The following is a 24,738-nucleotide window of genomic DNA, read 5'->3' on the forward strand; positions in this document are numbered from 1 at the left end:
CTCTGGAGATTAATTTTTCTGGGGTTTTCATTTCATTCATTTATTTACGGCTATTAGCCCATAAGATATGTACAAACATAAAAAAGCACAAAGGCTTAAAAACCGAAATATCTGACAACAGAAGGTGAACACTGCGATGCAAGGGTGGGTCATTGGGCAGAGCCAAATAACAGGATGGGGCCCGGAGAGCTCCAAGGGACGGTTCACAGAAAAAGGAAAACTGAAGACGAGATCCGACATGCACTCTCATCATAACTGTCCGATTAGATTTTGATGTTGTTGTTGTTTTTTGGTGGTTTTTGCGTGTGAGATAACCGCATTCAGGAATCTCGCCACCAGCAGAGTAACAGAAGGATCTGTATCCTGCAAAAGCAGTGCGGCGTGTGACTCAACAGGCCTGCCAACCAAGCGCAGTAAAGCAGGACCCAGGAATTTAGTCCTGGCTATGCTATGTAAGGGACAGTTGAACATTATATGTGGAAGAGATTCAACAGTTTTCCCGTCACACACGCATAGCGGAGACACCAAACCCTTGGAAAATCTGTGGCTCAGCAGGTTCGATGGAAGGACATTGAACCTTGCACGAATAAATGCAAGTCGGTGTGGTACTGATGAAAGAGATGACATGTATGATGGAAGGTCAAGTGGTGGGGTTATTCCGTGATACCTGGGGGAGCAGACACCCCCACCTCTGGCAAGGTTGTGTTGATTTTCAATGTCTGCTAATCTTTGCTCAATAAGGCTTTTAGCTGAGCGTAAGTTCATCTTTAGGGAGTCCGCTGGGGAAATTCCGATGCTCAGAAGTTTGGCATGGATTTTTCCTACCCACGGATTAACAAATTCGTCCCGCCAGAGGCACTGAAAAAGGTAATGGTCGGGGAGCCTATGCCAGCTGGACAGCCAATAGCCAAAGACTCGCTTCCAGATGACAGTCTCCAATGTTGCAATCCTTAACTCCAGACGTATGGCTGCATTGCTCACACACATGGGGAGTTTCAGGAGGCGACGGAGAAACTGATTCTGCAATGTCTCCAGCGATGTTAAATTGGACGCAGGGGCCCAGAGCGGGGCAGCATAGCAGAGGGTGGAAACCACTTTTGCGTGGTATACCTTCAATGCAGAGGGGATGTGGGAGGCTCCGTCAGCTGCAAAAAATTGGAGTAGAGCATAAAGTATTGCTTTCCCTTTGTTTAGTAAATACTGTATCTGTGGCTTCCAGCTTAGGTTGTAGTGAAAAAAGACTCCCAGGTATTTAAATTTGAAAACCTGTTCTAATTGGACTCCATCTAACTTCCAGCTGTAAGTTTTCCGAGACCTGGTAAAGACCAGGACTTTAGATTTCCCATGATTAATTGTCAGATGGTTGAGTTTGCAATAAGCCGCAAAAATCTTTAGAGCTCTGCATAAACCGACTCTAGAGTAGGAAAGGATCGCTGCATCATCGGCATATAGGAGCAAAGGGCAGCGAAAATCGGCTAGGCGGGGGGCATGAATGTTGGCTTGAGACTCATTCAGAAAGAGCTTCATATCGCTAATAAACAGGTTGAAGAGGAGTGGGGCCAAAATGCAGCCTTGGCGCACACCTCTATTTATTGGGACCTCGTTGGATAGGTTTCCCGCAGGTGTGAGTCTCACTCTAGCCGACGACCCGTGGTGTAATTGGGTTATGAGCCATAACAGTCTTCTATCTATGCCCCATCTCTCTAGTTTCTTCCATAGACAGTTTCTTGGGATACTGTCGAAGGCGGCCTTTAGGTCTATGAAAGCGACACATAGGCGCCCCCGCCTCGGGGCAGAATATTTTCTGGCAAGATGATACATAATTACCATATGGTCAGAGGTCGAATAATTGTTCCTAAAGCCCGCTTGCTCATGGCCAATCAAATTTGAGTCGTTTGCCCAATGGGACAGCTTAGACAGCAAAAATTTTGCATAGATTTTCCCGATGATAGACAAAAGGCTGATGTTCCGATAGTTCTCCGGGTCAGCAGGGGGACCCTTTTTATGGACTGGCACGATCACGGCCTCCTTCCATGACCTAGGGATAAGCCCCGTAGAATTAATTGCGTCAAAGACTTTGGCCAGAATTTCAGCCCACCACCTCGGTTGCGCAACAATAGCCTCAGCAGGGACTAGATCCGGCCCGGGGGCTTTGCCCGTTTTCAGATCTAATATCAAGTCCATTATCAGGTCTGGGTCGGTAGAGGGCCACAAAGGTAGATGGTCGGCTCGGAATTCCGTGGATGAGTTGGATTCCTCTGCCAAGGAGAAATATTTACTCAAGAATTTTTCCCATGTGGGCGCAGGGATAATCGTCAGTGGGTACTTCCTTCCTCTTATGTTTATCAGAGCCCAAAATTCCTGTGGTCTGCGGGATCTAGAGGCCGCAATCAAGGCTCGCCAACGCTTTTGATGCCACTCACGTTTGGCCAGCTTTAAAGTCTGTTTGTATGCTCTTTTGGCTTGTAAATAGGAGGATGGTAGAGCTTGGGCATTAGAATCTTTGTATTCATTATAGATGGAACGAAGAAGGGATCTTGCTTGTTTGCAAGAGATGTTAAACATCTGGGGTTCCTTGCAGCTAGGATATGCAGTTGCTATATTCCAGTCTCTGGAAGAGAGACAGAGAACATGACAACGGGAGGCAGAGACCGCCAGAGAGGGTAAGGGACAGGGAAGCAGAGAGAGAGAAAAAGGCAGTGGCAGACCTGTCTTGATCTCTAAGGAGGCTTTCTTCTAGTACCCTGTTTACTTAATTCATGCAACAGAAATTGAGGTGAGCCAAGAGAGTGTTGGCCACTAATGGGGGGAAAAACTGTACATAATGAGGAAGAGGAGGAAGACCACTGATTGAAGGTAAGCCCTGCTGGAAACATACAAGCTGTTTCCTCAGAAACCTCTCTACTTTGCAGACCAGCCAGACACATTAACCTGTGAATTGAAGGATTTCATGTGGAAGGAGAAAAAGCAACAAATATTTTTCCATGTCATGAAAGAGGCTCACATTCCTTAGAAACAAACAAGCCAAAGGGCACCTGCACATACCTTTCTGAATCCAAGAAAGCTTTGGACTGCAACCGATGCATTTGCCATCTTCAAAGGTTGCCTCAGAAATGTATTCCCTGAGTCTTCAAGTGGCTTCTCAGTGGGAAAGTGTTTACATGGGGAAGAAGTTGACATCAAATTCCACAACTGGGATTTTGAAATGCAGCCAGAGGCTGTGAAAGAAGCATGTACAGTTATTGTTATCTCCCCGCCCCCGCCCCCCACATCTGATTTGCAAGAATAGGTAAAAGACACCTGTACATTCTACTTATCTTTATATGCCAACTTTTCCATTTACTAAGCTGTTCATATTCAGGTAGGTAAATTGCTGTGTAACTTTAATGAGAAATGCGTCTACGTGGGATATTAATTTTTAGCAACATCTTCCAAAGCCATAATTTCAAAGGACTTAATTAAATGGCATGAATATCACATTATCTTTCATGGTATAAATTTGGGACATCCAGTTTTTTCTTCATGCTGCAAAGAAATATTTGGCTCAGTGTTTATACACTGGGAAATCTTTTTCACAGAAAGCTCCTTCAAGCTATAACATAGAAAATGGTAAAAGAAATAATATTTATTCAAGAAATCTCAGTGCATTATAAACAAACTGAACTCTTCTGGGGGAATAATTTGAGGGAACAAGCATTGTTCTCTAAGCACATGGATTCCATTAAGAGTACTCTACTTGATCCCCCTACTTGATTTTAGGTAACAAGCTTTTTGCTAATTTTACCAGTGAACCAATACTTTGTTGTACTGAAAGAGTAATTTGTTAAAACAGCTAACAGAATTTGTGAATAATTTGCATTAATTATCTTAGTATCTATTTTATTTCATTTGGCCTTTAAAATCGATTTCAAAGCTTAAAATAAAAGTGCATGTTCATATGAAGATTCTCTTCATATTCCCTTATTAATTACTATTTTTTCCTCTACTACCTATTATAGTACATGTTTGCAGGAGAAAGTCCGAGGACCAAACTACAGGTTATAATGGCTTTCCGTAAATAGAACTCCCAACTTAACGTTCTTTTTCAAAAATCAGCCAGAGATATTTATTTGTTAAAATTATTTATAGCCTGGCCTATACCACACTGGTCTCAGATGTCTGCCTCTTATATAGACTACATGGATCAATTTTTGATCAAAAACTTTCATATAGTCATCTTCCAATTTACATTAAGCAGAGTACCCTTCCTTTAGATTACTGCATGCATTAAATAAAATACACTAAAAGCTTGCAGCTGTAAATGGCAGGTAAAATAAAAGAGAATTTCTGAAGCTGCTTTGCAAGACAACAATTACCGCTACTTCATTATCAGTCTTACTATCTATGCAATCAGGCTAGCAGGCCTCTTCCTGTAGAATGTGTTGTGTAAAAAGCTAATGACAGAAGTGCCTTCTTACACTGTTCCCAAAGTGTGACCCATAACTGATCAATAAACCATGAGCACCAGAGGAATTCGCCTTATTTGTTGGATTTTTCTTTAATTATCTAGCTTTTTCCACAAACTGCTCATGACCTATGTGACTATGACACCAATTAAATTATTCAGTGGGAGTTAGAAAAAATTGTTGCAAGAAGGTAAAGAAAATCTCTGAATAGGGCTGCTAATAACATGAAAACCTGTAAATAGAATATTTCTGAATTTCTTTTGTTTAAATGTCAACTAACTAGAAGGAGCAAAATGTAAATGCTTAGATTTATTCCATGAGTCCCTGAGGTGAAAGGGCATTGCAGTATTTGTACAAATATAATACATTTTATACGGTGACGCGGGTGGTGCTGTGGGTAAAACCTCAGCGCCTAGGACTTGCCGATTGTATGGTCGGCGGTTTGAATCCCCACGGCGGGGTGAGCTCCCGTCGTTCGGTCCCAGCTCCTGCCCACCTAGCAGTTCAAAAGCACTCTTAAGTGCAAGTAGTGCTGCGCTGGTGCTGGCTCCCCAGAGCAGCTTGGTCACGCTGGCCACGTGACCCGGAAGTGTCTCCGGACAGCGCTGGCCCCCGGCATCTTAAGTGAGATGGGCGCACAACCCTAGAGTCGGACACGACTGGCCCGTACGGGCAGGGGTACCTTTACCTTTACAGTGGTGCCCCGCAAGACGAAATTAATTCGTTCCGCAAGTTTTGTCATCTAGCGAATTTTTCGTCTTGCGAATTATTATTTAGACAAAGGAAACAAAGTCGCGAGATGTTTTCGTCTTGCGAAGCAAGCCCATAGGGAAATTCGTCTTGCGAGGCAACTCGCAAACGGAAAAACCTTTCGTCTAGCGAGTTTTTTGTCTTGCGAGGCATTCGTCTTGCGAGGTACCACTGTACATATATACATCAAGGGATAAAATAAAAACAATCCTTCCAATAGCACCTTAGAAACCAACTAAGTTTGTTATTAGTATGAGCTTTCGTGTGCATGCACACTTTGATAGTACACAATAGAATTCATTTTAAAGGACCCCCACTTATCAATTCTCTTGGATATAAAGGAGTATTATATAATGGGCCAGCAGAGATCTTCCTGCCTCAGGAGCTGAATTCATTTCAACACATTTTTGTCTAACTTGCTTTCAATGTTATCCAGCAATTAAGATTTCACCATATCCCCTGTGCAGTTAGGATATTCTGCTTGTGCTGTGTGGAACATCCAACCCTAGTTTGTTTGAACTGATTATTTATTTCCTGTGCATAGTAGCCAACTGAACCTTATTTACACTTTGGTCATATCCAAACCAAACATTTTAATTACATTTAAAGAATGTGGCTTCCCCAATGAATCCTGGGAACTATAGTTTGTTATGGGTTCTAGGAATTGTAGCTCTGAGAGGTATTCTCAGTATTCTTTGGAGGAAACCATGTGCTTTAAATGTATATTGTGGATGTGAACAATGACAACCTTATATCTTATGTCTTCCCTATCTTCTCTTTTTCTAAGCTAGACAGATGCATCTCTCTCTCTCTCTTTCCATCTCATTAACCTTTCTTGCCCCTTCCTCTAATACATGGATGTCCAACCAGACTCTGGGCAATCCACCCACCCCACACACACTCCTCCTCCCTCCAATGACAATGGGTAGATCACTGCCAGTTTTTTATACTGGGAGTAGATCGCAGTCTCTTAGGAGTTGGACATGCCTGCTCTAATAGCAAACTTGAGTAGTGACTGCCAATAGAACCAGTGTCAAAACATGGGAAATAAGAGGGGAGGTATCAGCTTGCTCAGTGGAAACCCAAGGTTTGTGGAATTACAGTGAATCATTAAAACAAAAACCCTAAAGCAGGCATGGCCAAACTTGGCCCTCCAGATATTTTGGGACTACAACTCCCATGATCCCTAGTTAACAGGACCAGTGGCTTATGGGAACTGTAGTCCCAAAACATCTGGAGGGCCATGTTTGGCCATGCCTGCCCTAAAGAGACAAAGCAACCCCAATCAAGATTGAGCATTCTGAAGGTAATGGGGCCCTTTATATGTCCAGCTGTCCTTTGTCAACAGCAAATTGTTGCTGTTTTTTTTTGTGTTGAATATATGCTATGTGGTAATTCATGGACCTAATAGGTATCTAAAGCCATTTGCACATAAAAAATATGTATTTTATCAAAGTAATTTTTGAACTGAAATACAGTTAAGAATAATTTTTTAAAAATTTGGGAGGGCAAGGGAGTGGGGCCCTAAGCTATAGCTTGTTTAGCTTATACGTAAATCCAGCACTGCCTGCATGTCAGGGATGAGGAACCTCTGCCCCTCCAGATGTTGTTAGACTCAAATTTCCATCATCCCCAGCCAATATAACCAATGATCAGGAATAATGAGTCATAATCCAAAAACACATGGAGGGCCACATATTCCCTATTCCTCCTGTGTGGTGTTTGCTGTCTGGTTCTATTAAATTAAATGTATCCTACTTCACTGGCACTTCTTATTTTTTTCAACTTTTATTTTAATATAGATATCTGATTTATCACTTCTCCCAAATACTAATAATGGAATCAAGAAGCTAGCAAATGATAACACTCACTCACTCACTCACTCACTTACTCTCTCTCTCTCTCTATATATATATATGGATTATGAAACATATTCTCTGAAAAACTGTTCATCTAAGAAATCAGTCTGCTTGAAAATGCAACCAAGTTGTTTGCTGCCTACAAACAGTGAGATCGTGAATTAAACAAAAACTAGAGTAGTGAAGTGAAATGTTGCTATTCTCTGTTCCTTGGAGCTGTACTTGATTTACAGAGCAGGTGTCATGGGAATCTATTGAAGAATCCTCACTGAGAAGCAAGAGAATAGAACTGTCAAAACTTTGCAATTATAATGCTTTAAAACAGATAACATACTAGGCACAAGTAGTAACAAAGAAGAGCATACATTTCTATATATTTTCAGCACTGTTAAAATTTTATTTATTCATTCTACATGAATGCTTTCCCTCCATCCTGAATCCTTCCTATGTTACTATGATAGCTGTCTGTCAAACCTTTTACTGTTGTGGAAACCAAACAGAAAACTTTACTGAGTGCCTCATAAAACTGTTCTGATCCAATGTTGCTCTGCAGATCATTCAGGGCTTCACAGGTCTTTTATTAAAAATCTTAAACTGTTTGTTAGGGGAAGGGGCTTAGGAGGGATTGAGTTCAATCCCCTAGTGCTCCTCACATCATTATTTAGCTTTTTTAAAAAAACCACACACCAAAGTACCCTGGATGGGCTGCCCTGGCTTACTGAGCTGAGATGGAACTGCACATGAGGCCATAAGTTTCACACATGATTTCCTGTTCAAATGGGTCGCGTGTGCAGAAGGCGGCCGCTTTGTGTCATCACATGGATTAAGTGGGTTAGAGCTGTTTGCTGTTGACAATATGCACTGTATGTGGCTTTACTACTACTGTATTATGTTGCTTTCAGTTTGTTCTCAGCGCCATTTTTCTCTTTTGCCTTCATTGGCCTTGTTTGTCTTCACTGCTATTTGATTTGATTGGCTGTGGAGACCTTTACTTTTATTGATGATGTCATAGCACTATGCCTGACGTGATGATATCACTGATATCCCTAAGCAAATCCCATTAGCTTCCAACCAATCAAATCAGGCAGCAGTAATAAGCTGAGTGCCATGAGGGCAAAAAAGAAGTTAAATGGTATTGAGAAGCAGCAGCGAAGGGAAGCAAAAGGGCATCGGACAGTGAAATAAAAACATCCTACTCTACAGTCTGGGATTATAACCTTGTGGGTCACAGGCCTGAGTTGTTTATATTGTTCAGCCAAATAATACGTCACTTTAGGAGTTCTTAGCAGTCGGCCCTTTTTCTTATTTGATCTTGATCTCTTAGTTGCCAATGTTAATAATTTTAAAGATTTGTGTCAAAATTGTAAAAAAAATCATACATCATTTAGTTGAAAATAGACCCTTGGATTTTAAATACAACCAAGCGAATTGCAAAATAAACGAGTGAAATTCAGAGCACGTGCCTATCTGACAGTTGCTGTATATCATTCTAATGAAATCTGACATTTGTGGAGGTAGTCTCATTTTCCTCTGTGCTTGCTTTCCCTGTTTGGTAGTTACATGATGTTAATGACCTAAAGAATCCCTTTGCCTTATGTAAATATGGTTAATCACATATTGCACTTAGGAAATTTGTGTGAAATGAGAAGGGAATAAGAAGACTGTAATCTTGTTTATTTCTTTAACTGTGGAACTTTGCTAAGTTAACCTGCAGTTTATGGTAAATTAATGCATCTAATTAATCAATTATTCAGAGCTTACTTCTTATTGGGAATAAAATTAACTGTACCTACTGCTATATTCTTAGACACACAATACTTTTTGCGAAAGGAAGGGCACTTTCAGTATTCAGTATAAATGCCATGTTTCATTATTGCTCTGAAAACTTACTGGGAAATCTAAGGATTTCTAGAATGATTTGAAATGCAAGGAGACACATTTTGAATATAGTAGCATAAAAACACTTGGCATACTTCCTAAGTGTTGTTGCATTGTGTGGGACTTCCTTGTATGTTATGGGGGAAATATAAATGGATGGAGCGTCTATAGTATATTAAAGATATTTTAATAACATCTAATACCAATTGAAAACAATCTGTTTCTCTAATAACGTCCAAAGCAAAAAAAATTCAAAATTTATTAGTATGGCTCATGAACTTCCATAAAAATATACAAGAATTAAAACAAACTGAACAAATAAAGGTAACAGCCTTAAGCATAACCAAGCACGTTTCAACCAACATGGTCAGAACTAAATAACTAGTTTCGCAAATAATAAGTCAAATACTGTATGTGCAAACCTCACCTGTATGTAAACGTGCTTCGTGGCTCTAAGAAGCTATATGAAAGAGATATGATCCTATTGCCGTTTGAATACAGCTTTTTGCAAGACAAGGCTGAAAGGAACACACACACATTGTTTGAGCATTAAATAGGCCACAAACATATATCAGGTTTTCTGCAAATTGACATTTGTTCCAATTCATCAGTAAACAGTGTGTTTTCATAGGGAAAACAGCAGGCCAAACAGAAAACTTCTTGGGCCTGTGACTTGAAATCAAGGGACAAACAAAAGTGTGGCTGGGCCCTAAGTGTGTTTGTCTAAACATGTGTAGAAACCTTCTTGTGATTTAGAACACTGATAATACAGATCCCAGTTATGGGGAACCTTCAAAATGTTCTTAGCTGAACCTGCGTTGAAACTCTGCACAGACATTAGTGTTAAGCACACAAAAGTTGGGAGTGGGGAGGGTAGCACATGGGGTGTGTTAAGTTGTGGGTGAACATATCAGATGACACAGTGATTCTTCAAACAGCTCTTCTTTATTCAGAGGCAGAACAGGACTGGACTGAGGAGCTCAGTCAGCCTGCTTATATAGAGCTCCAGAACAATGTAACTGTTGCCATTTTCTAAAACTATCCAATCACTGAACGTCACTTTCGATCCTTCATTTGCGTGTTGAGTCCCACAATGCCACCCCAAAAAAAATTCACACTTCACACATCAATTTTTGTTTAAGGGTTTTGGCATAATTTTGGCCACAACTTTATTCAAAATACAAAAAATGTGAGTGGTTGCTTAGGCATTGGTTATGACTATCTGTCCTTGCCCTCAGGGACAGAGCTGGCCTTCCGGACACCAACGGAAGCCAGCGTGGGAAACAAGTATTGGGTGAGAAAATGGAGCTGGGCATCAGTCCCTCACTTCTCACCCTCATGTTCCTGTGGGGCTTGCACGGCCCAAGTCCGATGCCAGGGACAAGGACGAAAAGAATGGCAAGCCCCTGGATTCCTTTAACGGAATTCCCTTTCCGCATCATTTGGAGGGGTAGGCACTTACCCCTCCAAGCACCAATTTAACCAATGCCTAACCACCAACCTTACAAGTTGTGACAATTTGCTACGCAGTTGGCAAAAACCAAATGGCACCAGCCAATCAGCCAGATGGCAAAATTCCTACCAGGCCCCCGCTCCAAGGCGGACGACCCCATGACAGGCATAGCAAGGTCAAGCGATCAAGAAAAAACCATCCTATTAAAGGGAGGGAGGGCGGGTGCAAAACGGCCAAGAGGACGTCCAACGTCTCGCCCCTGTATTTAAAGACTCTGACCCCTCCTCCAAATTGGCAACAATTATAAACTCCCCAGCAACCCAATTTTAACCACTTAAAGGCTTGGGTTCCTCACCAAATCTGCCCAGTAACGGCAGGGTGGCTTGTTCCCCCAACCGCAACACGTGCTCTCTGTTAGGGAGAACACGCTTTGCATACAAACTATCCAATCACTGAACGTCACTTTCGATCCTTCATTTGCATAACTATCTACAGTATCCCCCTGCTGGCCCAGGGTGAGAACTTCAGTACATAACAGGGTGCATCCACCCCCATTCCCCTACACTTTGTCCTCCCTAAAGTAGGTCTTTCTTTTGGGCTTTTACAGAAAGTAAGTGCAAGCTAGCTCATAAAATAGTCATAACAGGTATTCAACCAACAAATTCTTCCCAGTTTCTTGGAGGAAGTAACTGGCATCTTATAACAGGTCCTAATATTCCCTTACCATCGCAACACATCGCATATGGAAGTGATCTGTTTTTAGAACTTGCCGTCATCTAACAGAATAGCTGTGTTGCTCTGTTGTGAAACAGAATTATAAATATCAATACGCTTTCCAAGAAACAGAATGGATGGCTCCATCCTTCATCTTGAAGTTTTGAAATCCTTCAGGAGAATGGTCCAACATGCTTATTCAAGTGTTTCAGAAGTCAAATTTATACCCTGTCTTTCATCTTTTCCCATCCCTCACTGTATGCAGGCTAAAGCTGTGACACATACATAACAGCAAGCCATGAAGCAAGTGTTAACAGCAGAATCAGTAAGGACTAAAACCCTGAACACGTTTTGCAAGCTTGAAGAGGTGAGGGAAGGCAAGGTCAGGAAGGCATAGCATTCTGACACCATGTCAATAGCCAATTGTGGCTCCTCAGAGTTTGCTAAATACCAAACCTCGACCTATGTTCTAGCAGTATTTTGTTATATGCAAATGAACACATACCTAATTTCCATAAAGTTGACAAAAAATGTAGTTAATGCATTGGTTAGAAGTCAGAACGAAAGCTCGTTGATGGATTTTCCAGCATAAAAAGAAAAGTACTGTACAAACTTTGATAAGCCTGCTCTTTGATTTTAAGATTCGATTTAAAGAAGAGTTACATTCAACAGCAAGGCATTGTCTGTGTAAAACACAGAAATGAAAATGCATCCCTATCCTTCTGGGAATATGGTGGATGACAGCCCTAATTGCTCTCTTAACACTCCTATCATATGCCCAGCAACATAATTTCCTGTAGGTCGAACTAATGTCACCCCCCACTGGAGCTAGAGAGTAGTTAATTTCTTTTCAAGTCAGCTCCGTAGTTTGGATGGACTTTTTAAGATTACAGAACGCAGCTTTGCATAAAATATTTATGATACTTCAAAAGGAGTGTCGGTAAAAATTCATTTTAGAGTTTATTTTCTTAAAGCTAATATCTGGTAACATAAAATATGTTTTTGCCATTGGCACTGTTTTAGATTCGAAATTATAAGATATTGCTGTGTTATTTTCAGCTGTGATTGGAGTGTGCAAACAAACCAATACTCATGCCTCCCTTCTTCCTCAACCACTGCCGTAGAAGGCAGGTGGCATTGTAATGATGGTGATGATGATGGACGCAAAAGCTGGAAGTTTTCTGCTAAACAAACATAAAAATCCTTTGACAGTATAGCTTAGAATTTTGAGGCTACAGTCATCCCAGTGGCAAAAATGCCAGAGTTTTAAAATGCCAGAGATTAAGTTGGTATCCCTTAACCAAAACCCCTAGAGGTCCATTCTATGACCGCTGGGCATTACTAGGGATGAGTGGGTATTCTCAACTCTACTCTGTTACCTTTGTGAGGTTTCATTATTCCTTGTGTTCCACTCTTGTTGCCCTCCAGCAAAAAGGAGAATTTAGAAGCATAACACATTTTTCACAATGAAAAAAGTTAATTTCTTTGAGATTTATGAATATAAAACATTAACGATGATGCCCAGGCTGGGGGGATTACTTTGGCTCATACCCAAGAATATGGTTTGACTCATGCAAGGCTAGAGACTGATATTCACTGATCACCCCTGCCCAGTGACCGTATGAAACCCCAAAGACAGCTTCTGAAGATTGGGGCAACCTTCAGAACAGAATGGGATATAGCGTGGGGGACTTGGGTGGGCCATGGGGAACCTCAGGCCCAGGGGAAGGGGTCATTGGTTGACCTCTAGACTTCTCTATGTGACCGTTGAGATTCTCATCAGGCCACACACCCACTCTTCAGGCCCCTTGCTGGTTCTGCTCCACATCCTCCTCCAGTTCTTTTGTCTGACTGGAATGTGTCCTTCAGCTACAGCAATGCCTTTTGCTTGACTGGATGGATATATATATATATATATATATATATATATATATATATATGTGCATGTGTAGAAACGGTGGAATTTTTCATGGTTGGACTTTAGCCTACTGTACAGAGATAAGAATTGCATCCGTTGCCACACTTATCCCTGGCATTTGGCCCACATAATGTTGCCTCTGATGAAATGCAGCCCTCAGGCTGAAAAGGGTTCCCTACCCCTGAATTATAGTCATAAGGGTGGTGGTCCATGTTGCTCCCAAACTTATGCATGCCAAGATCACACACATGCACGGGCATAGACAGAGGTGTACCAGATTGGTGGGGGGAGATGCCAGTCACAAGAGGATGCAGCCACAGTAGAACATATAAAGCTAAGATGAATAATATGTCTTGGCACCAGAACTTCTGTGGTGCTAGCAAGGGAGTAAAAGAAAAGAATCTCACAGCGTGAACCTGCTAACAGAAATCAGAAAGAAGTGCATGACTAAATCATGATAAAGGGGACATTTCAGAAGCATCTAATCTCCAGGACTCAGTGATGGCTATGAATTACACACTGCTGATATAATTTTCTTCTGCCTGCTCTGTAATCTGAATCTTCTTTGGTGAATTAAGAAAAAAATTAATACTGTCAGTTCAGCATAGCCACCTGCTTAGCACAGATTGTGTACAGCAGAAAACTATAGCTTGACTGTATTAATCAGGGGTTCATTTGAAAAGCTACACTTAGCAGGGTTTCAGTGGCAATTAATAAAAAATATTTAGGAAACATGGCATATGGTGCCATAAATTATATACTCAAGCATAATGAATATTAAATCCATTTCCTTCACAACTTCTCTTCCATTTGATACTGAGCAATGAGATCCTCAGCTTTTGCAGTTTGCAGCCACTGCAGACAACTGTCTTTTATTATGACGGCCGGTTCTTGGAATGCTTTCATAGCAGCTTGGCCAAAAGAGGTTTAACAGGGTCTGGTTTCCCTGTCAAAATCCTACATTTATAGAAGTTATGCCAAGGTGCAGACTCCTGTTTGTTTCCTTTAAAAATAAATAAATGCTTGCATTCTTCTTCACCCTTCAATTTACAGTGGCATGAGATATTCTGTCAAATGTGGAACCTCAACCAGGAACCTCTGGTCTCCTTTTTTGAAATGGCATACACTTGGAACTACGGGGATTTATTTCAATAGGTTTTGGTGGGAGACATGTATTTCTCATTCATATTTGCCTGGAGGCAGTGTGGTGAAGTGGATAGCATTTGACATAGGAGATTAATGTTGAAATTGACATGACACTATCTGGGCAGCCTGGAACAAGTCATTATCACTCATCCTACCTCAAAGCGAAGATAGATAAGAATTGTAAAACACTTTGGCCACAATCCACCACAGGATTAAACCCATTTAACTGTACATGAGATTGTAGGCAGGATTTCCATGCTGAAATCAGATGTAATAGTACTTTGTGAAGATCCCAGTAAAACATGACACCTGTGTCTGACATTCATTTTTAAAAACATATATTCTGCATTTCTCATTTGAAGTACAATCAAATGATCAATAATTTAAACCTCAATTTTTCAAATAATAGTTGTTATCCTTCATTTTTCATATATCAGGTGATTTTCACAATCAGATGTTAATGAATACAACAGCAGAAAGTTTGCATTTACCCGCAACCTACAAATAACACTTAACACATGCATTGAAATAACTAGAAAGAGATAAATATATCTGAATTATATTTATGGACTATTATTTTTAGTATTACTATTAGCATGAATATTCATGAAAATTTATTCTTCTCCAGAATTAATAGTCATATGCTCTAGTGGCCTGTTTGGGGCTGCAATCTTATTCACACTTAGGTTCCATTGCAATCAATGGGTTTTACTTATGAGTAGCACTGTCATAAAACTATTATGCATCTTGAACCAATTCTAGGAATCATTAACAGAATAAAGCTCCTCCCCACCCACCTTTAAGGGTTTTCTTTTGATTTTAGCAAGCAGCTTCATTTTGACACTGAAGAACAGAATGTGTTCTTCACAAGGAACTGTAGGAAACTGCTGAGCTAGACAATAAAATAAGAATAAAAAAAAGTTTTGGCATGCAGATTAACTCGATCCCTTGTGTGGGTTAACAGGTGTCATGTTTAAGTGTGTGCTAGTATAAAGCATTTGCCACTACATCTGTTGGCGGCAGAAGGTCTCAGTGCAGCAGAGCTGTTAAGAGAGTGCGGATGATGAGAGGAGGTGCCTTCAAGTAGATGAACTTTGTGCTGCTTTGTGGCTCAGCAATATGCTCTGCTTACATTTTGCATCCTGCTTGCAGGAGATACTTCCCAGAGCAGCTGTGACCTTTTCCAAGCCTAAAAGGTTTTAAGCTGGAAGGTCTGTAAAATTCCTGAGCTGTGCCAGAGCCCAAGGTAGGGTCATTGGATAGAAGGGAACAGTAGTTTTCCCAAGGAGGAAAATGGTAACTGCAAGCTCTTAACTATGGGTTACTCTGACAGTGAAAGTGACTCTGAGAATGAGGGTTATCTCTCTGGAAGTAGTGATGAAGAATACAGCCTAGAAGTTGAAAAAACCTGCGAGTCAGTGCTCACCAGACTGTATTTTCATAATGATTTTATGCTGGTGGGTTGTGGGGGGGGGGAGCGGGGTTGGCACTGTGATTGTCTACTCTGTGCTGCATTATAATGAACATTTGGATTAGACTAATAGAAAGGAGTATTAATAACTTGCTGCATGTTTGGAATTGGAATCATTTCTCACATCTTAATCTACTGACGTAAACAAACAGTTATTAACTTAGAGGTATATTAAGCACCATAGCCAGACGGATATGTGACTTAATGTAATTGGGTTAGTATTCCTAAATTGTAATTAAACTTGGCTCTTTTTTGCTAGTTTTCTAAAAGTTTGAGCTCAGTTTCTAAAATAAACTGTAGTAAGCTCTGTTATGTTACTGTTTTCATTGTGTGTGACTCTTTACATTAAAGAAAACATTAAGTAGCATTTGTTTCTTCCTGATCTACCCCTGCCTTCATAGCCAGTACTGAAATGCACTTTAAAAAAGAAAAAGAAGGCATGTGTAAATTCTGTGTTTTGCACTTTGTGCTTCGGCACTAAAAATCAATTTGCACTAGGCTATACATATAGTGTCATCAGTGACGGTAACTAAAAGGCAGCATAAAGGTGCATACACAGTGCAATGAAGAAATGGAGTGTTCTGCAATTAGCTAAAACTTTGAAAGCAGTGGCTCAGGATTGATGTGTTACTGCAGGTATGCTGATACCATAATTTTATTAAATACATACCTTTTTAAAGAGCCATATTACATTGCCAACTTCATATCAGATTTTGATTTATAAAGTTGAGAGTCACTTTGTATACTTGTATATCATATAAAAGTATCATTTTTATCAGTAAGAGAACAGAGTTCTTCTGTACTAAAACCCCTTTTGATTGAGCAGTACTTCTACGGAAAGTGTTGATAAGCTATCAGTGCAATATTGCAAATGGCCTTCAAACAGCATTACAGAGATGGTGTTGCAGGTGCAATATAAAATCCAAATGTGAGGATAACAAGTGGCAGCTACAGTGAAATGTTGTAGTGTGACATTTTCTTTTCCAGAAGACTGTTCCGTTCAGTGCCCCCGCTTCCTTTAATAGTCACTATATTTTCTATTGCCACTAATCATGCTCAATCTTCATTGGGCCATTGTGACTCCCACCCTTAGAGGCCCTGCTAAAGTTTTAGCACCTTATATATTGCCCCCTGAGTTTGCAATATGTATATATTGAGGGGTGAGGGACCTATGACTCTTCAGATTTCACTGGATTAAAACTCCCCTTATCCCTAGCTGTGGGCTATTTGGTAAATACTGGCTCAAAATAATGATGGTATAAAGGCCCAAAACTACATGACTGTGGCAGACTGGAGGTCTGTAAATGGGCCCCTGCCAACTGCTTTTGTCCCTGCAGTCCATCACCCGAAGTCTATCTCATTCTCTCTCTCTCTCTCTCCCCCTCTCCCTCTCCCTTCCTCCCTCCCTCCCACACACACACACAAACTGACAGTCCAGTACCAGAAGGTGGTCTACTAAAAGCTGTAGGGGGAAACCCAAGCAGAAGGGGAGGTTTAGTACATTTGACTATTTAAATTGCAACTCAACTGCCTGTTGTCAGGTGCAAAGGTGAGGGCTTTCTCTGTGGTGGCCCAATGACTTTGAAGTTCACTACCAGCAAAGCTGCTGCATTTCGGTTCCTCTGAAAAGCCTTGAAGACCCAATTAATTGTTTTCACACACATGTGTAGGTGTGATTCTCTGTGATGCTGCATTTTAGTTCTTTAGTGGTCTTACAAAAATGCTGTGTTTTGCCTTAGGGCTGAAGGTGTATTTCTTATCACTGGTTTTAGTAATGTGGGTTTATGGGAAGTTTTGTAATGTATTCTATTTTATTATCATAAGAATTGTATTTTACCTGCTATTTTGCATGTGGTATTGAGTGATTTCAACTCGTAAAAGTGGCCTTTAAATAGTCTAAATAAATAAATAAAATAAATAGATTTTAATCCTGAAGAGGATAGGCCTGCTTTTAAAGCCGCAATTCTGCAGCAATCTCATCTAGTTTGGGATGTGATCTTCTGAAGAACTTTTTTGGCATCTTTAAAAATGCCATGCAGATAATGATAATAACACTCAGTTAAATATTCATGCTTCTTGCGTGGCCCTTGGTGCTGAATTAGTTGCTCATTTCTCTCATACTGAACCACAAAGTCAGAGAGACCCATAATCAAGATAAATGAATTTGTAAAAAGGCATAGAAATGACTGAGTAACCTATCTGCTGAGAAAATGACTTCTTATGATAATGTTGTTTTGGAAACATTTCTAAAGAGCCTCAAGATTTAAAACAAAACAAGACATTATTTTTTTAAAGGTTTAAAATATAATAAATCACTAAAACATAATTCTCATTTGTTTACTTTACTGTAGAGACTGTTGGCAAATTGTGTAAAATGCATATTATTGTCCTTTCAGGGAAGATGTTCGGACAGCCAATGTTATCGCTGCTGAAGCCGTAACGTGTCTTGTCATCGACAGAGAGTAAGTGTGCCATTTTTTACCCTATGATACCAATTATCTCAAACTGATCCTTATTGAAGTTGTGTGTATTGCCCTTCATCATACAAGTGATCACAGGATGACTTTTAACACAATACTGTATACACTTAGGTCCCGCTAGCCAAATGCTCTTTATATGAAAAATTCACTTATCCAAACATGAGGAATTAGTACCCAAACCTCACTGTGCACATCATAGATTCAGATACTCAAACAGCCACACCTTCACGTGGTACTGCAAAGAAATAAGCAGCCTTAAACAAGACTTCCTTTTTGTGCTTTACTGGTCCATGGCAGCGGTTTTGCCAAAGACTATGGCACAGTTTAGGGACGTGGGTGGCGCTGTGGGTAAAAGCCTCAGCGCCTAGGGCTTGCCGATCGAAAGGTCGGCGGTTCGAATCCCCGCGGCGGGGTGCGCTCCCGTTGCTCGGTCCCAGCGCCTGCCAACCTAGCAGTTCGAAAGCACTCCCGGGTGCAAGTAGATAAATAGGGACCGCTTACTAGCGGGAAGGTAAATGGCGTTTCCGTGTGCGGCTCTGGCTCGCCAGAGCAGCGATGTCACGCTGGCCACGTGACCCGGAAGTGTCTGCGGACAGCGCTGGCCCCCGGCCTCTTGAGTGAGATGGGCGCACAACCCTAGAGTCTGTCAAGACTGGCCCGTACGGGCAGGGGTACCTTTACCTTTACCTTATGGCACAGTTTCCGGGCCATCCTCAAGGGAAGCATCATGCAGAGTGTGTTACAATCTAATCATGAGGATACAGGAGCGTGCACTACAGTGGAATGTTATTCTGATCCAGGAATGGCTGTAACTGATGAACCAGCCATAGCTGGTAAAAGACACGCCTTGCCACACAAAAGCCCTTGGACCTCATGACAGAGTACCCCCAAGAGTACCCCCTTCCTACATTGGGGGGGCACTTTACTAATCCGGTATTGGCATAAGATACACAAATTAAGTTACAGTTGATATGTTTGGCAGTGACCACAGTTCTAGTAAAAGGACTTTGGGATTTGAAATGACTAATAAGGATAAATCCTATGTGGTCTCACAGATCCCCAATACTGTCATTTTTTCACTGTTGTTGTAGTTGTTGTTACAATTTGTTTACTACTCTTAATCCAAAGGTCGCAGGGCAGTTCACAACAGAAAAATTCAGCAGTTCCAAGCTTCCTGGAGATGTGATTTTTTTTTAAAAAAAAAACCAACAACAGAATAATTAGCATTTCTTTATCTTAATTTCTACATCAATATGAAGCAATTATTGGGTTGCTAAATGAGAGTTTTCATTTAAATTACAATATGTTGGATGCACTCTTATTCCACTTTAATCAATCTATAAATGATCCCCATACCCTTTTAATGAAATCCTCAAATTGAAATACACTCAAAGGGATGGAGGGTGAAACATTAGATAGTAATGTTGAGAGAATACATGGAGTATGGCAAAAAGTTCTAGATTATTTTGTTACTTTAAAGCTCTATTGTGACCATAAATGTGTAAGGGGGGGGTTAAATACATACATATATACATACATACATAGCTGCAAGAAGTTAATTTCACAATGTATTCTATTTATTGAAGTGTAAGAAAACACTGCTTCAAAGGAAATACATTGTTAATTTAACTTACGACCCACCGGAATTTCACTGGGGCTGTATCTGATATAAACAGATGGGGGCTGTTAGGAATTTGAACTAAATAGCTTCTGTGACACATTTACAAGAAAGGTTCCATGTTACATAAACCAGCCATTATGCTGCATAAATCCATAGGGAAAGATGGAAATTAATGAACCCAATTAGACACATTCGACAGATATTCATTGAGGAAAGCCGCTAAATAATTACTCACATTTTATTTGAACTATTCAGTACAAACATTTTGCAATTGGAACTTAATCATAATCAAAATAAATAGGTAGAATTAATCCAAAATTAGTCTTTAATCATTTGGTAATTATTTTTGATTCTTATGACAGCAGCTTAATATGCTTTTCTTTTACTACTGACAATGTCCTTGAAGTAGCAGGAGAGTGCATATATAACTCTAAACTTCTGGGACTCAAAGTTAATCCACTGCGTACCAGAGATTTCAACAATGTCGTGCAGCTGAGTGTGACTGCATTCATGCTATTTATAGTGGAATATGTACTTAGTTGTATTGTGACCCTGGAGAATCTGATTTTGCAGTCAGCGTATCCATTTCCAACACTCAATTAATTATATACATGAAGCTAAGTGGAGAAGCTCGTTGTAGATTATGGGAAACCTATTAGGCTTTATAAAAAATAAATAAATAAAGTACATGCTTGAAGTCTCCTTTAATAGCTTACGTCAATGCTTTCCCCCCTCACACATTATTCAAGTTGCATATAGAGGATGTAGTCCTGAAACCATTAATCATCATCATCATCATCATCATCTTGCTTATGTCCCTTAAAATCAATGATGTCAAACTTACATATTTTATTGTGGGTGTCAGAGCTCCTTTGATGTAAATGAATATTCTCTTATTAGTGCATGAAGGTCACTTCCACAAGAATATGACAAAGTTAGATGGCTTTAAAAGGAGGACTAGACAAATACATGGAGTTTAGGTCCATCAATGACCACAAGTCATAGTGGCTATATGGTATCACCATGTTCAAAGGTAGTATGCCACTGAATGTCATTCAAACGTAGGATGCTGCCTTACACTGAGTCATACCATTGGTCTATCTGGCTCAGTATTGTCTACAGGTACTGGCAGTAGCTCACCAGAATTTGGGAAGATATTGGATTTTCTGCATGTAAAGCAGATGCTTTATTAAGCCACAGCTCTTTCCCCAAATTGCTGGGCTACAACAACAGCAGAGGGTTATTTTCTTTAAGAATTGTCTCTGGGTTTCTCAGAGGAATCTTGTTGTCCACCACCACAAGAAACGGGTTGCTGGACTTAATAGGCTTTCCGATCTAATCCAGAGGAGCTGCTCTCGTATTCTTAAATTCTATTCGATTCGATTCCGTGAAGGTGGCGGCTCATTAGGAACAAAGGGAGTGGCCCCACTGAACTATCCCTAGCTTTGTAGTGAATGAAATCTGCTCTCACAAGACCACTGAATTTGAAAACTTGAGTGCAACCCCAGAGAGAGTTAATCACAGGTAACAGAGAATCTAAATCCCTTGGATTCCAATTTAACCAGGCTTGCAAAATTTTCACACTTGAGTATTTAATCACATTTGAGCCTCTCCTGTATAATCCCATGAAATGGTTAAATCTGAACAGAAAGCATAAAGAAGGTTTTTGTTATGAGAATTACCATTTACCCATACCTGCACTGAAAGGTCAGCAGATTGGGTCTTGGCTCTGCCCGAAGCTCAAAGGCAGCTTTTGGGGATGCAGGGCTCCCAGAATTCAGTTTGCTCATGCCTTTGTTGAGTGCAGCCAAATCTCCATTTGTCCCATTCTTTGCTCTCTCCTTGGGTGTTTTTAATATACATACCTTGTCTTGCCCCTTCTTACATTGCTGTTTTTAATTCAGTAGCTTGCTCTTCCTCTGTTCTGCTGGTCCACAAGCTCCTTCTCTGGTGTTTTTTCCTCGGTTCCTTCTCTCTTTGTCTTTTCCTGTCAAAATTAAAAAAGGGAGTTAGATCAGCTTGCCAGCAGCATTTACAATTTCTGCCTTCACTAGGCAAGAAAGTTGTTACCTCATACCACACAGATAAGCGGGTAGCCAGAAAAGACTTGGTGGCAAGCATTCCCTGGGGTGGGAAATCGCAGGGAGACCCCTTTCTTTATTGCTAAGGCACCTGTTGCCTCAGACCACTTTTGATTTTTCTCCTCCACCTTTTCAGTCAATAGAAGCCATGCTTATACAGATTAAGCAGGCTGTCTGGGGACATCTTCCTTCAGGAACCCTACTCCTGGCCAGTGGCATAGCATGGGTTGCCATCACCTGGGACAAAGAAAATTTTCAGTCTCAACACCCTCCAGACTTATAGGTTCCTGGTAAACTTCAAGAAGAGCCAATCCAAACTTCAAGAAGAGCCAATCCAAACAATCAGCTAGTCTACCTGAAAACCCTGCTGGGCACCTCCAGAGCCCCAACTTCTCTTCCTCCAGAACAAGTAGAAAAGATCAGCTCAGAGGTTTGGATCTTCATCAAATCCAAGAAAGAGGATCTCATGTCTATTGCATGGGTTCTATTTCTGTGCATCTCAGTGACACACATCACTGTGGGCAAAGCACCACACCTGTCCTCTCCATTGGGCTCTACTGCTGCATCGTGAGTGTTTGGAGTGTAAGGCCTCTCCCTCCTCAGGCTAATTCCATCTGGCCTAGGGGGCGGGGCCCAGGCTCACCTTCGCCACGGCTTTAAGAGGCCTCATTGAGGCCAGGGACATCGCTGCTGCTGCATCGTGAGTGTTTGGAGTGTAAGGCCTCTCCCTCCTTAGGCCAATTCCATCTGGCCTAGGGGGGCGGGGCCCAGGCTCACCTTCGCCACGGCTTTAAGAGGCCTCATTGAGGCCAGGGACATCGCTGCTGCTGCATCGTGAGTGTTTGGAGTGTAAGGCCTCTCCCTCCTCAGGCCAATTCCATCTGGCCTAGGGGGCGGGGCCCAGGCTCACCTTCACCACGGCTTTAAGAGGCCTCATCGAGGCCAGGGACATCGCTGCTGCTGCATCCATAAAAGACTCCAAGGGGCCCGGGACACTGCTGCTGCCGCTCTGCCGGTGAGTCTTGGGGAGGACCGCTCCCCCTGCAAGCCCATTCTCCATCTTGGGCCTGGGGGCGGGCCCCAGACTCCACCTCAGGAGGCCTCGGAACATTGCTGCTGCCGCTTTGCCGTGCGTTTGTGGGGAGGGCTCCTCCCCCTGCAGGCCCACTCTCCATCAGGCCAGGGGGCGGGGCCCACGCTCACCACTGCCACAGCTTTTGAGGACACTAGGGCTGCTGCAGCGGTTGTCTGAAGTGTTTTTACATGTTTTAAACTGTTTTTATTTTTTGATTTGTTGTACCACCATAAGCGGTGGTTTTTATCTATGTATTTTTATTTTGTTTTGGTTTATTTTGGGTTGGGGCGGGGTGATTGTGGAGTGGGGTGGGGATTGGTTTGTTTCCGTGTAATTGTTTTTGTTTGTTTGCTTTTATATTCTGTAAATGGAGGCGAATATGAGGCTTGGGATTCCTACTGTGGAGGGGCGAGGGAGGTATGGCGGTGGGGGCAGATGTCATAGGCGAAGGGGATCGAGATATGGATATGCTCGTACCCCTTCCAATCTGCGCCCCATCCCGAGAGACGAGGGTAGGGTGAGCAAAGATTACTCACCTCCGTCACTGGTGTTGTGCAATGCCAGGTCTATAGGCAACAAAACCGCCACCCTGCGAGATTTCTTCATCTCGCAGGGGGTCGACCTGGCTTGTGTGACGGAGACCTGGGTGCGCGAAGGGGATACTGTTACTTTACGAGAGATGGCGCCCCTGGGTTTCTCCGTCCTCCACCAGTCGCGGACTGTGGGCCGGGGGGGAGGGGTGGCATTATTAATCCGGGAAGATTGTTCTTTCAGGGCTCTACCATCGCCATCGATCCCCGGCATTGAATGTGTTGGCCTAGTGTGGGGCTCCGAGGTGAGCTTGGCTGTCTGGCTGGTGTACCGGCCACCTAGCGCACCAGCAGCCACCCTGTCAGGCCTGCTGGAGGCGGTGGCCGGCTGGGCCTTGGAGTTCCCTAACCTATTGGTATTGGGGGACTTCAACATCCATGCTGATGCCACTCCCTCCTCACAGGCTCTGGACCTGGTGTCTTCCATGGCGACACTAGGGCTCTCCCAGTTTGTTTCGGGCCCCACACATCAAGCAGGCCACACGCTGGATTTGATCTTTGGCGCTGGTATAGATGTGATCATGTGTCCTTCGATGAAGGTGCCATGGTCTGATCACTACGCTCTGAAAGCCAGGATTGACGTTCCACCCCCACCCTGCTTAGGTGGCGAGCCGATTTGGGCTCGCCCGCAGAGGCTGATGGACCCTGATAGATTCCGTCAAGCCTTGCGGGACCTTTCTCCCCCTGGCGACTCATTGACTGAGCTTGTTGAGGGCTGGAATACCCATCTCCTGGCAGCCATCAATGAGATCGCACCTAAGCGCCCTCTGCGACCCCGCAGAAACCGGGCTCCCTGGTTTACCGAGGAGCTCCGGAAAATGAAGTGGGACCTCAGATGGCTAGAGCGAGTATGGCGGCGTGCCCGTGACGGAGCTTCAAGAACATCTTATAGGGTTTTTATGAAAACCTACGAGATGGCTGTGAAGGCCGCTAAGAAGTCCTACTTCTCGGCCTCCATTGCATCCGCTAGCTCTCGCCCGGCACAATTATTTAGTATAATTCGGTCTTTAACGTCCCTCGAAGGACAGCCAAATTTAAATAACAATTTGACACACAGCTGTGAGGCATTTGCGAGCTTTTTTGCGGAGAAGGTCTTGTTGCTCCGCCATGACCTCCCTGCCAATTTGGATACAATAAAGGAACTGGAGGCCCCTCGACTGTCCTCGGGTCCAGTATTGGACCACTTCGACCGGATATCCCCAGCCGATGTGGACAGACTCCTCCGAGCTGGAAAGCCCACCACCTGTCCTCTTGACC

The 24,738-nt window shown here is 42.2% G+C and overlaps 1 protein-coding gene across 5 annotated transcripts in view; it reads left to right on the plus strand.

The window, feature by feature from the left end:
• The window catches only part of PRKG1 (protein kinase cGMP-dependent 1), a 599,721-nt gene that overhangs the window by 491,445 nt on the left and 83,538 nt on the right, over positions 1-24,738 (plus strand). For all 5 annotated transcript variants that reach the window (XM_028729654.2, XM_028729658.2, XM_028729655.2 and 2 more), the window contains one exon: positions 18,031-18,096. In XM_028729654.2, coding sequence (XP_028585487.1) covers positions 18,031-18,096 — 66 coding nt within the window. The remainder of the gene's footprint in view (positions 1-18,030; positions 18,097-24,738) is intronic.

Source organism: Podarcis muralis, chromosome 6 (genome assembly GCF_964188315.1).
Source record: "Podarcis muralis chromosome 6, rPodMur119.hap1.1, whole genome shotgun sequence".
Taxonomy (NCBI): Eukaryota; Metazoa; Chordata; class Lepidosauria; order Squamata; family Lacertidae; genus Podarcis; species Podarcis muralis.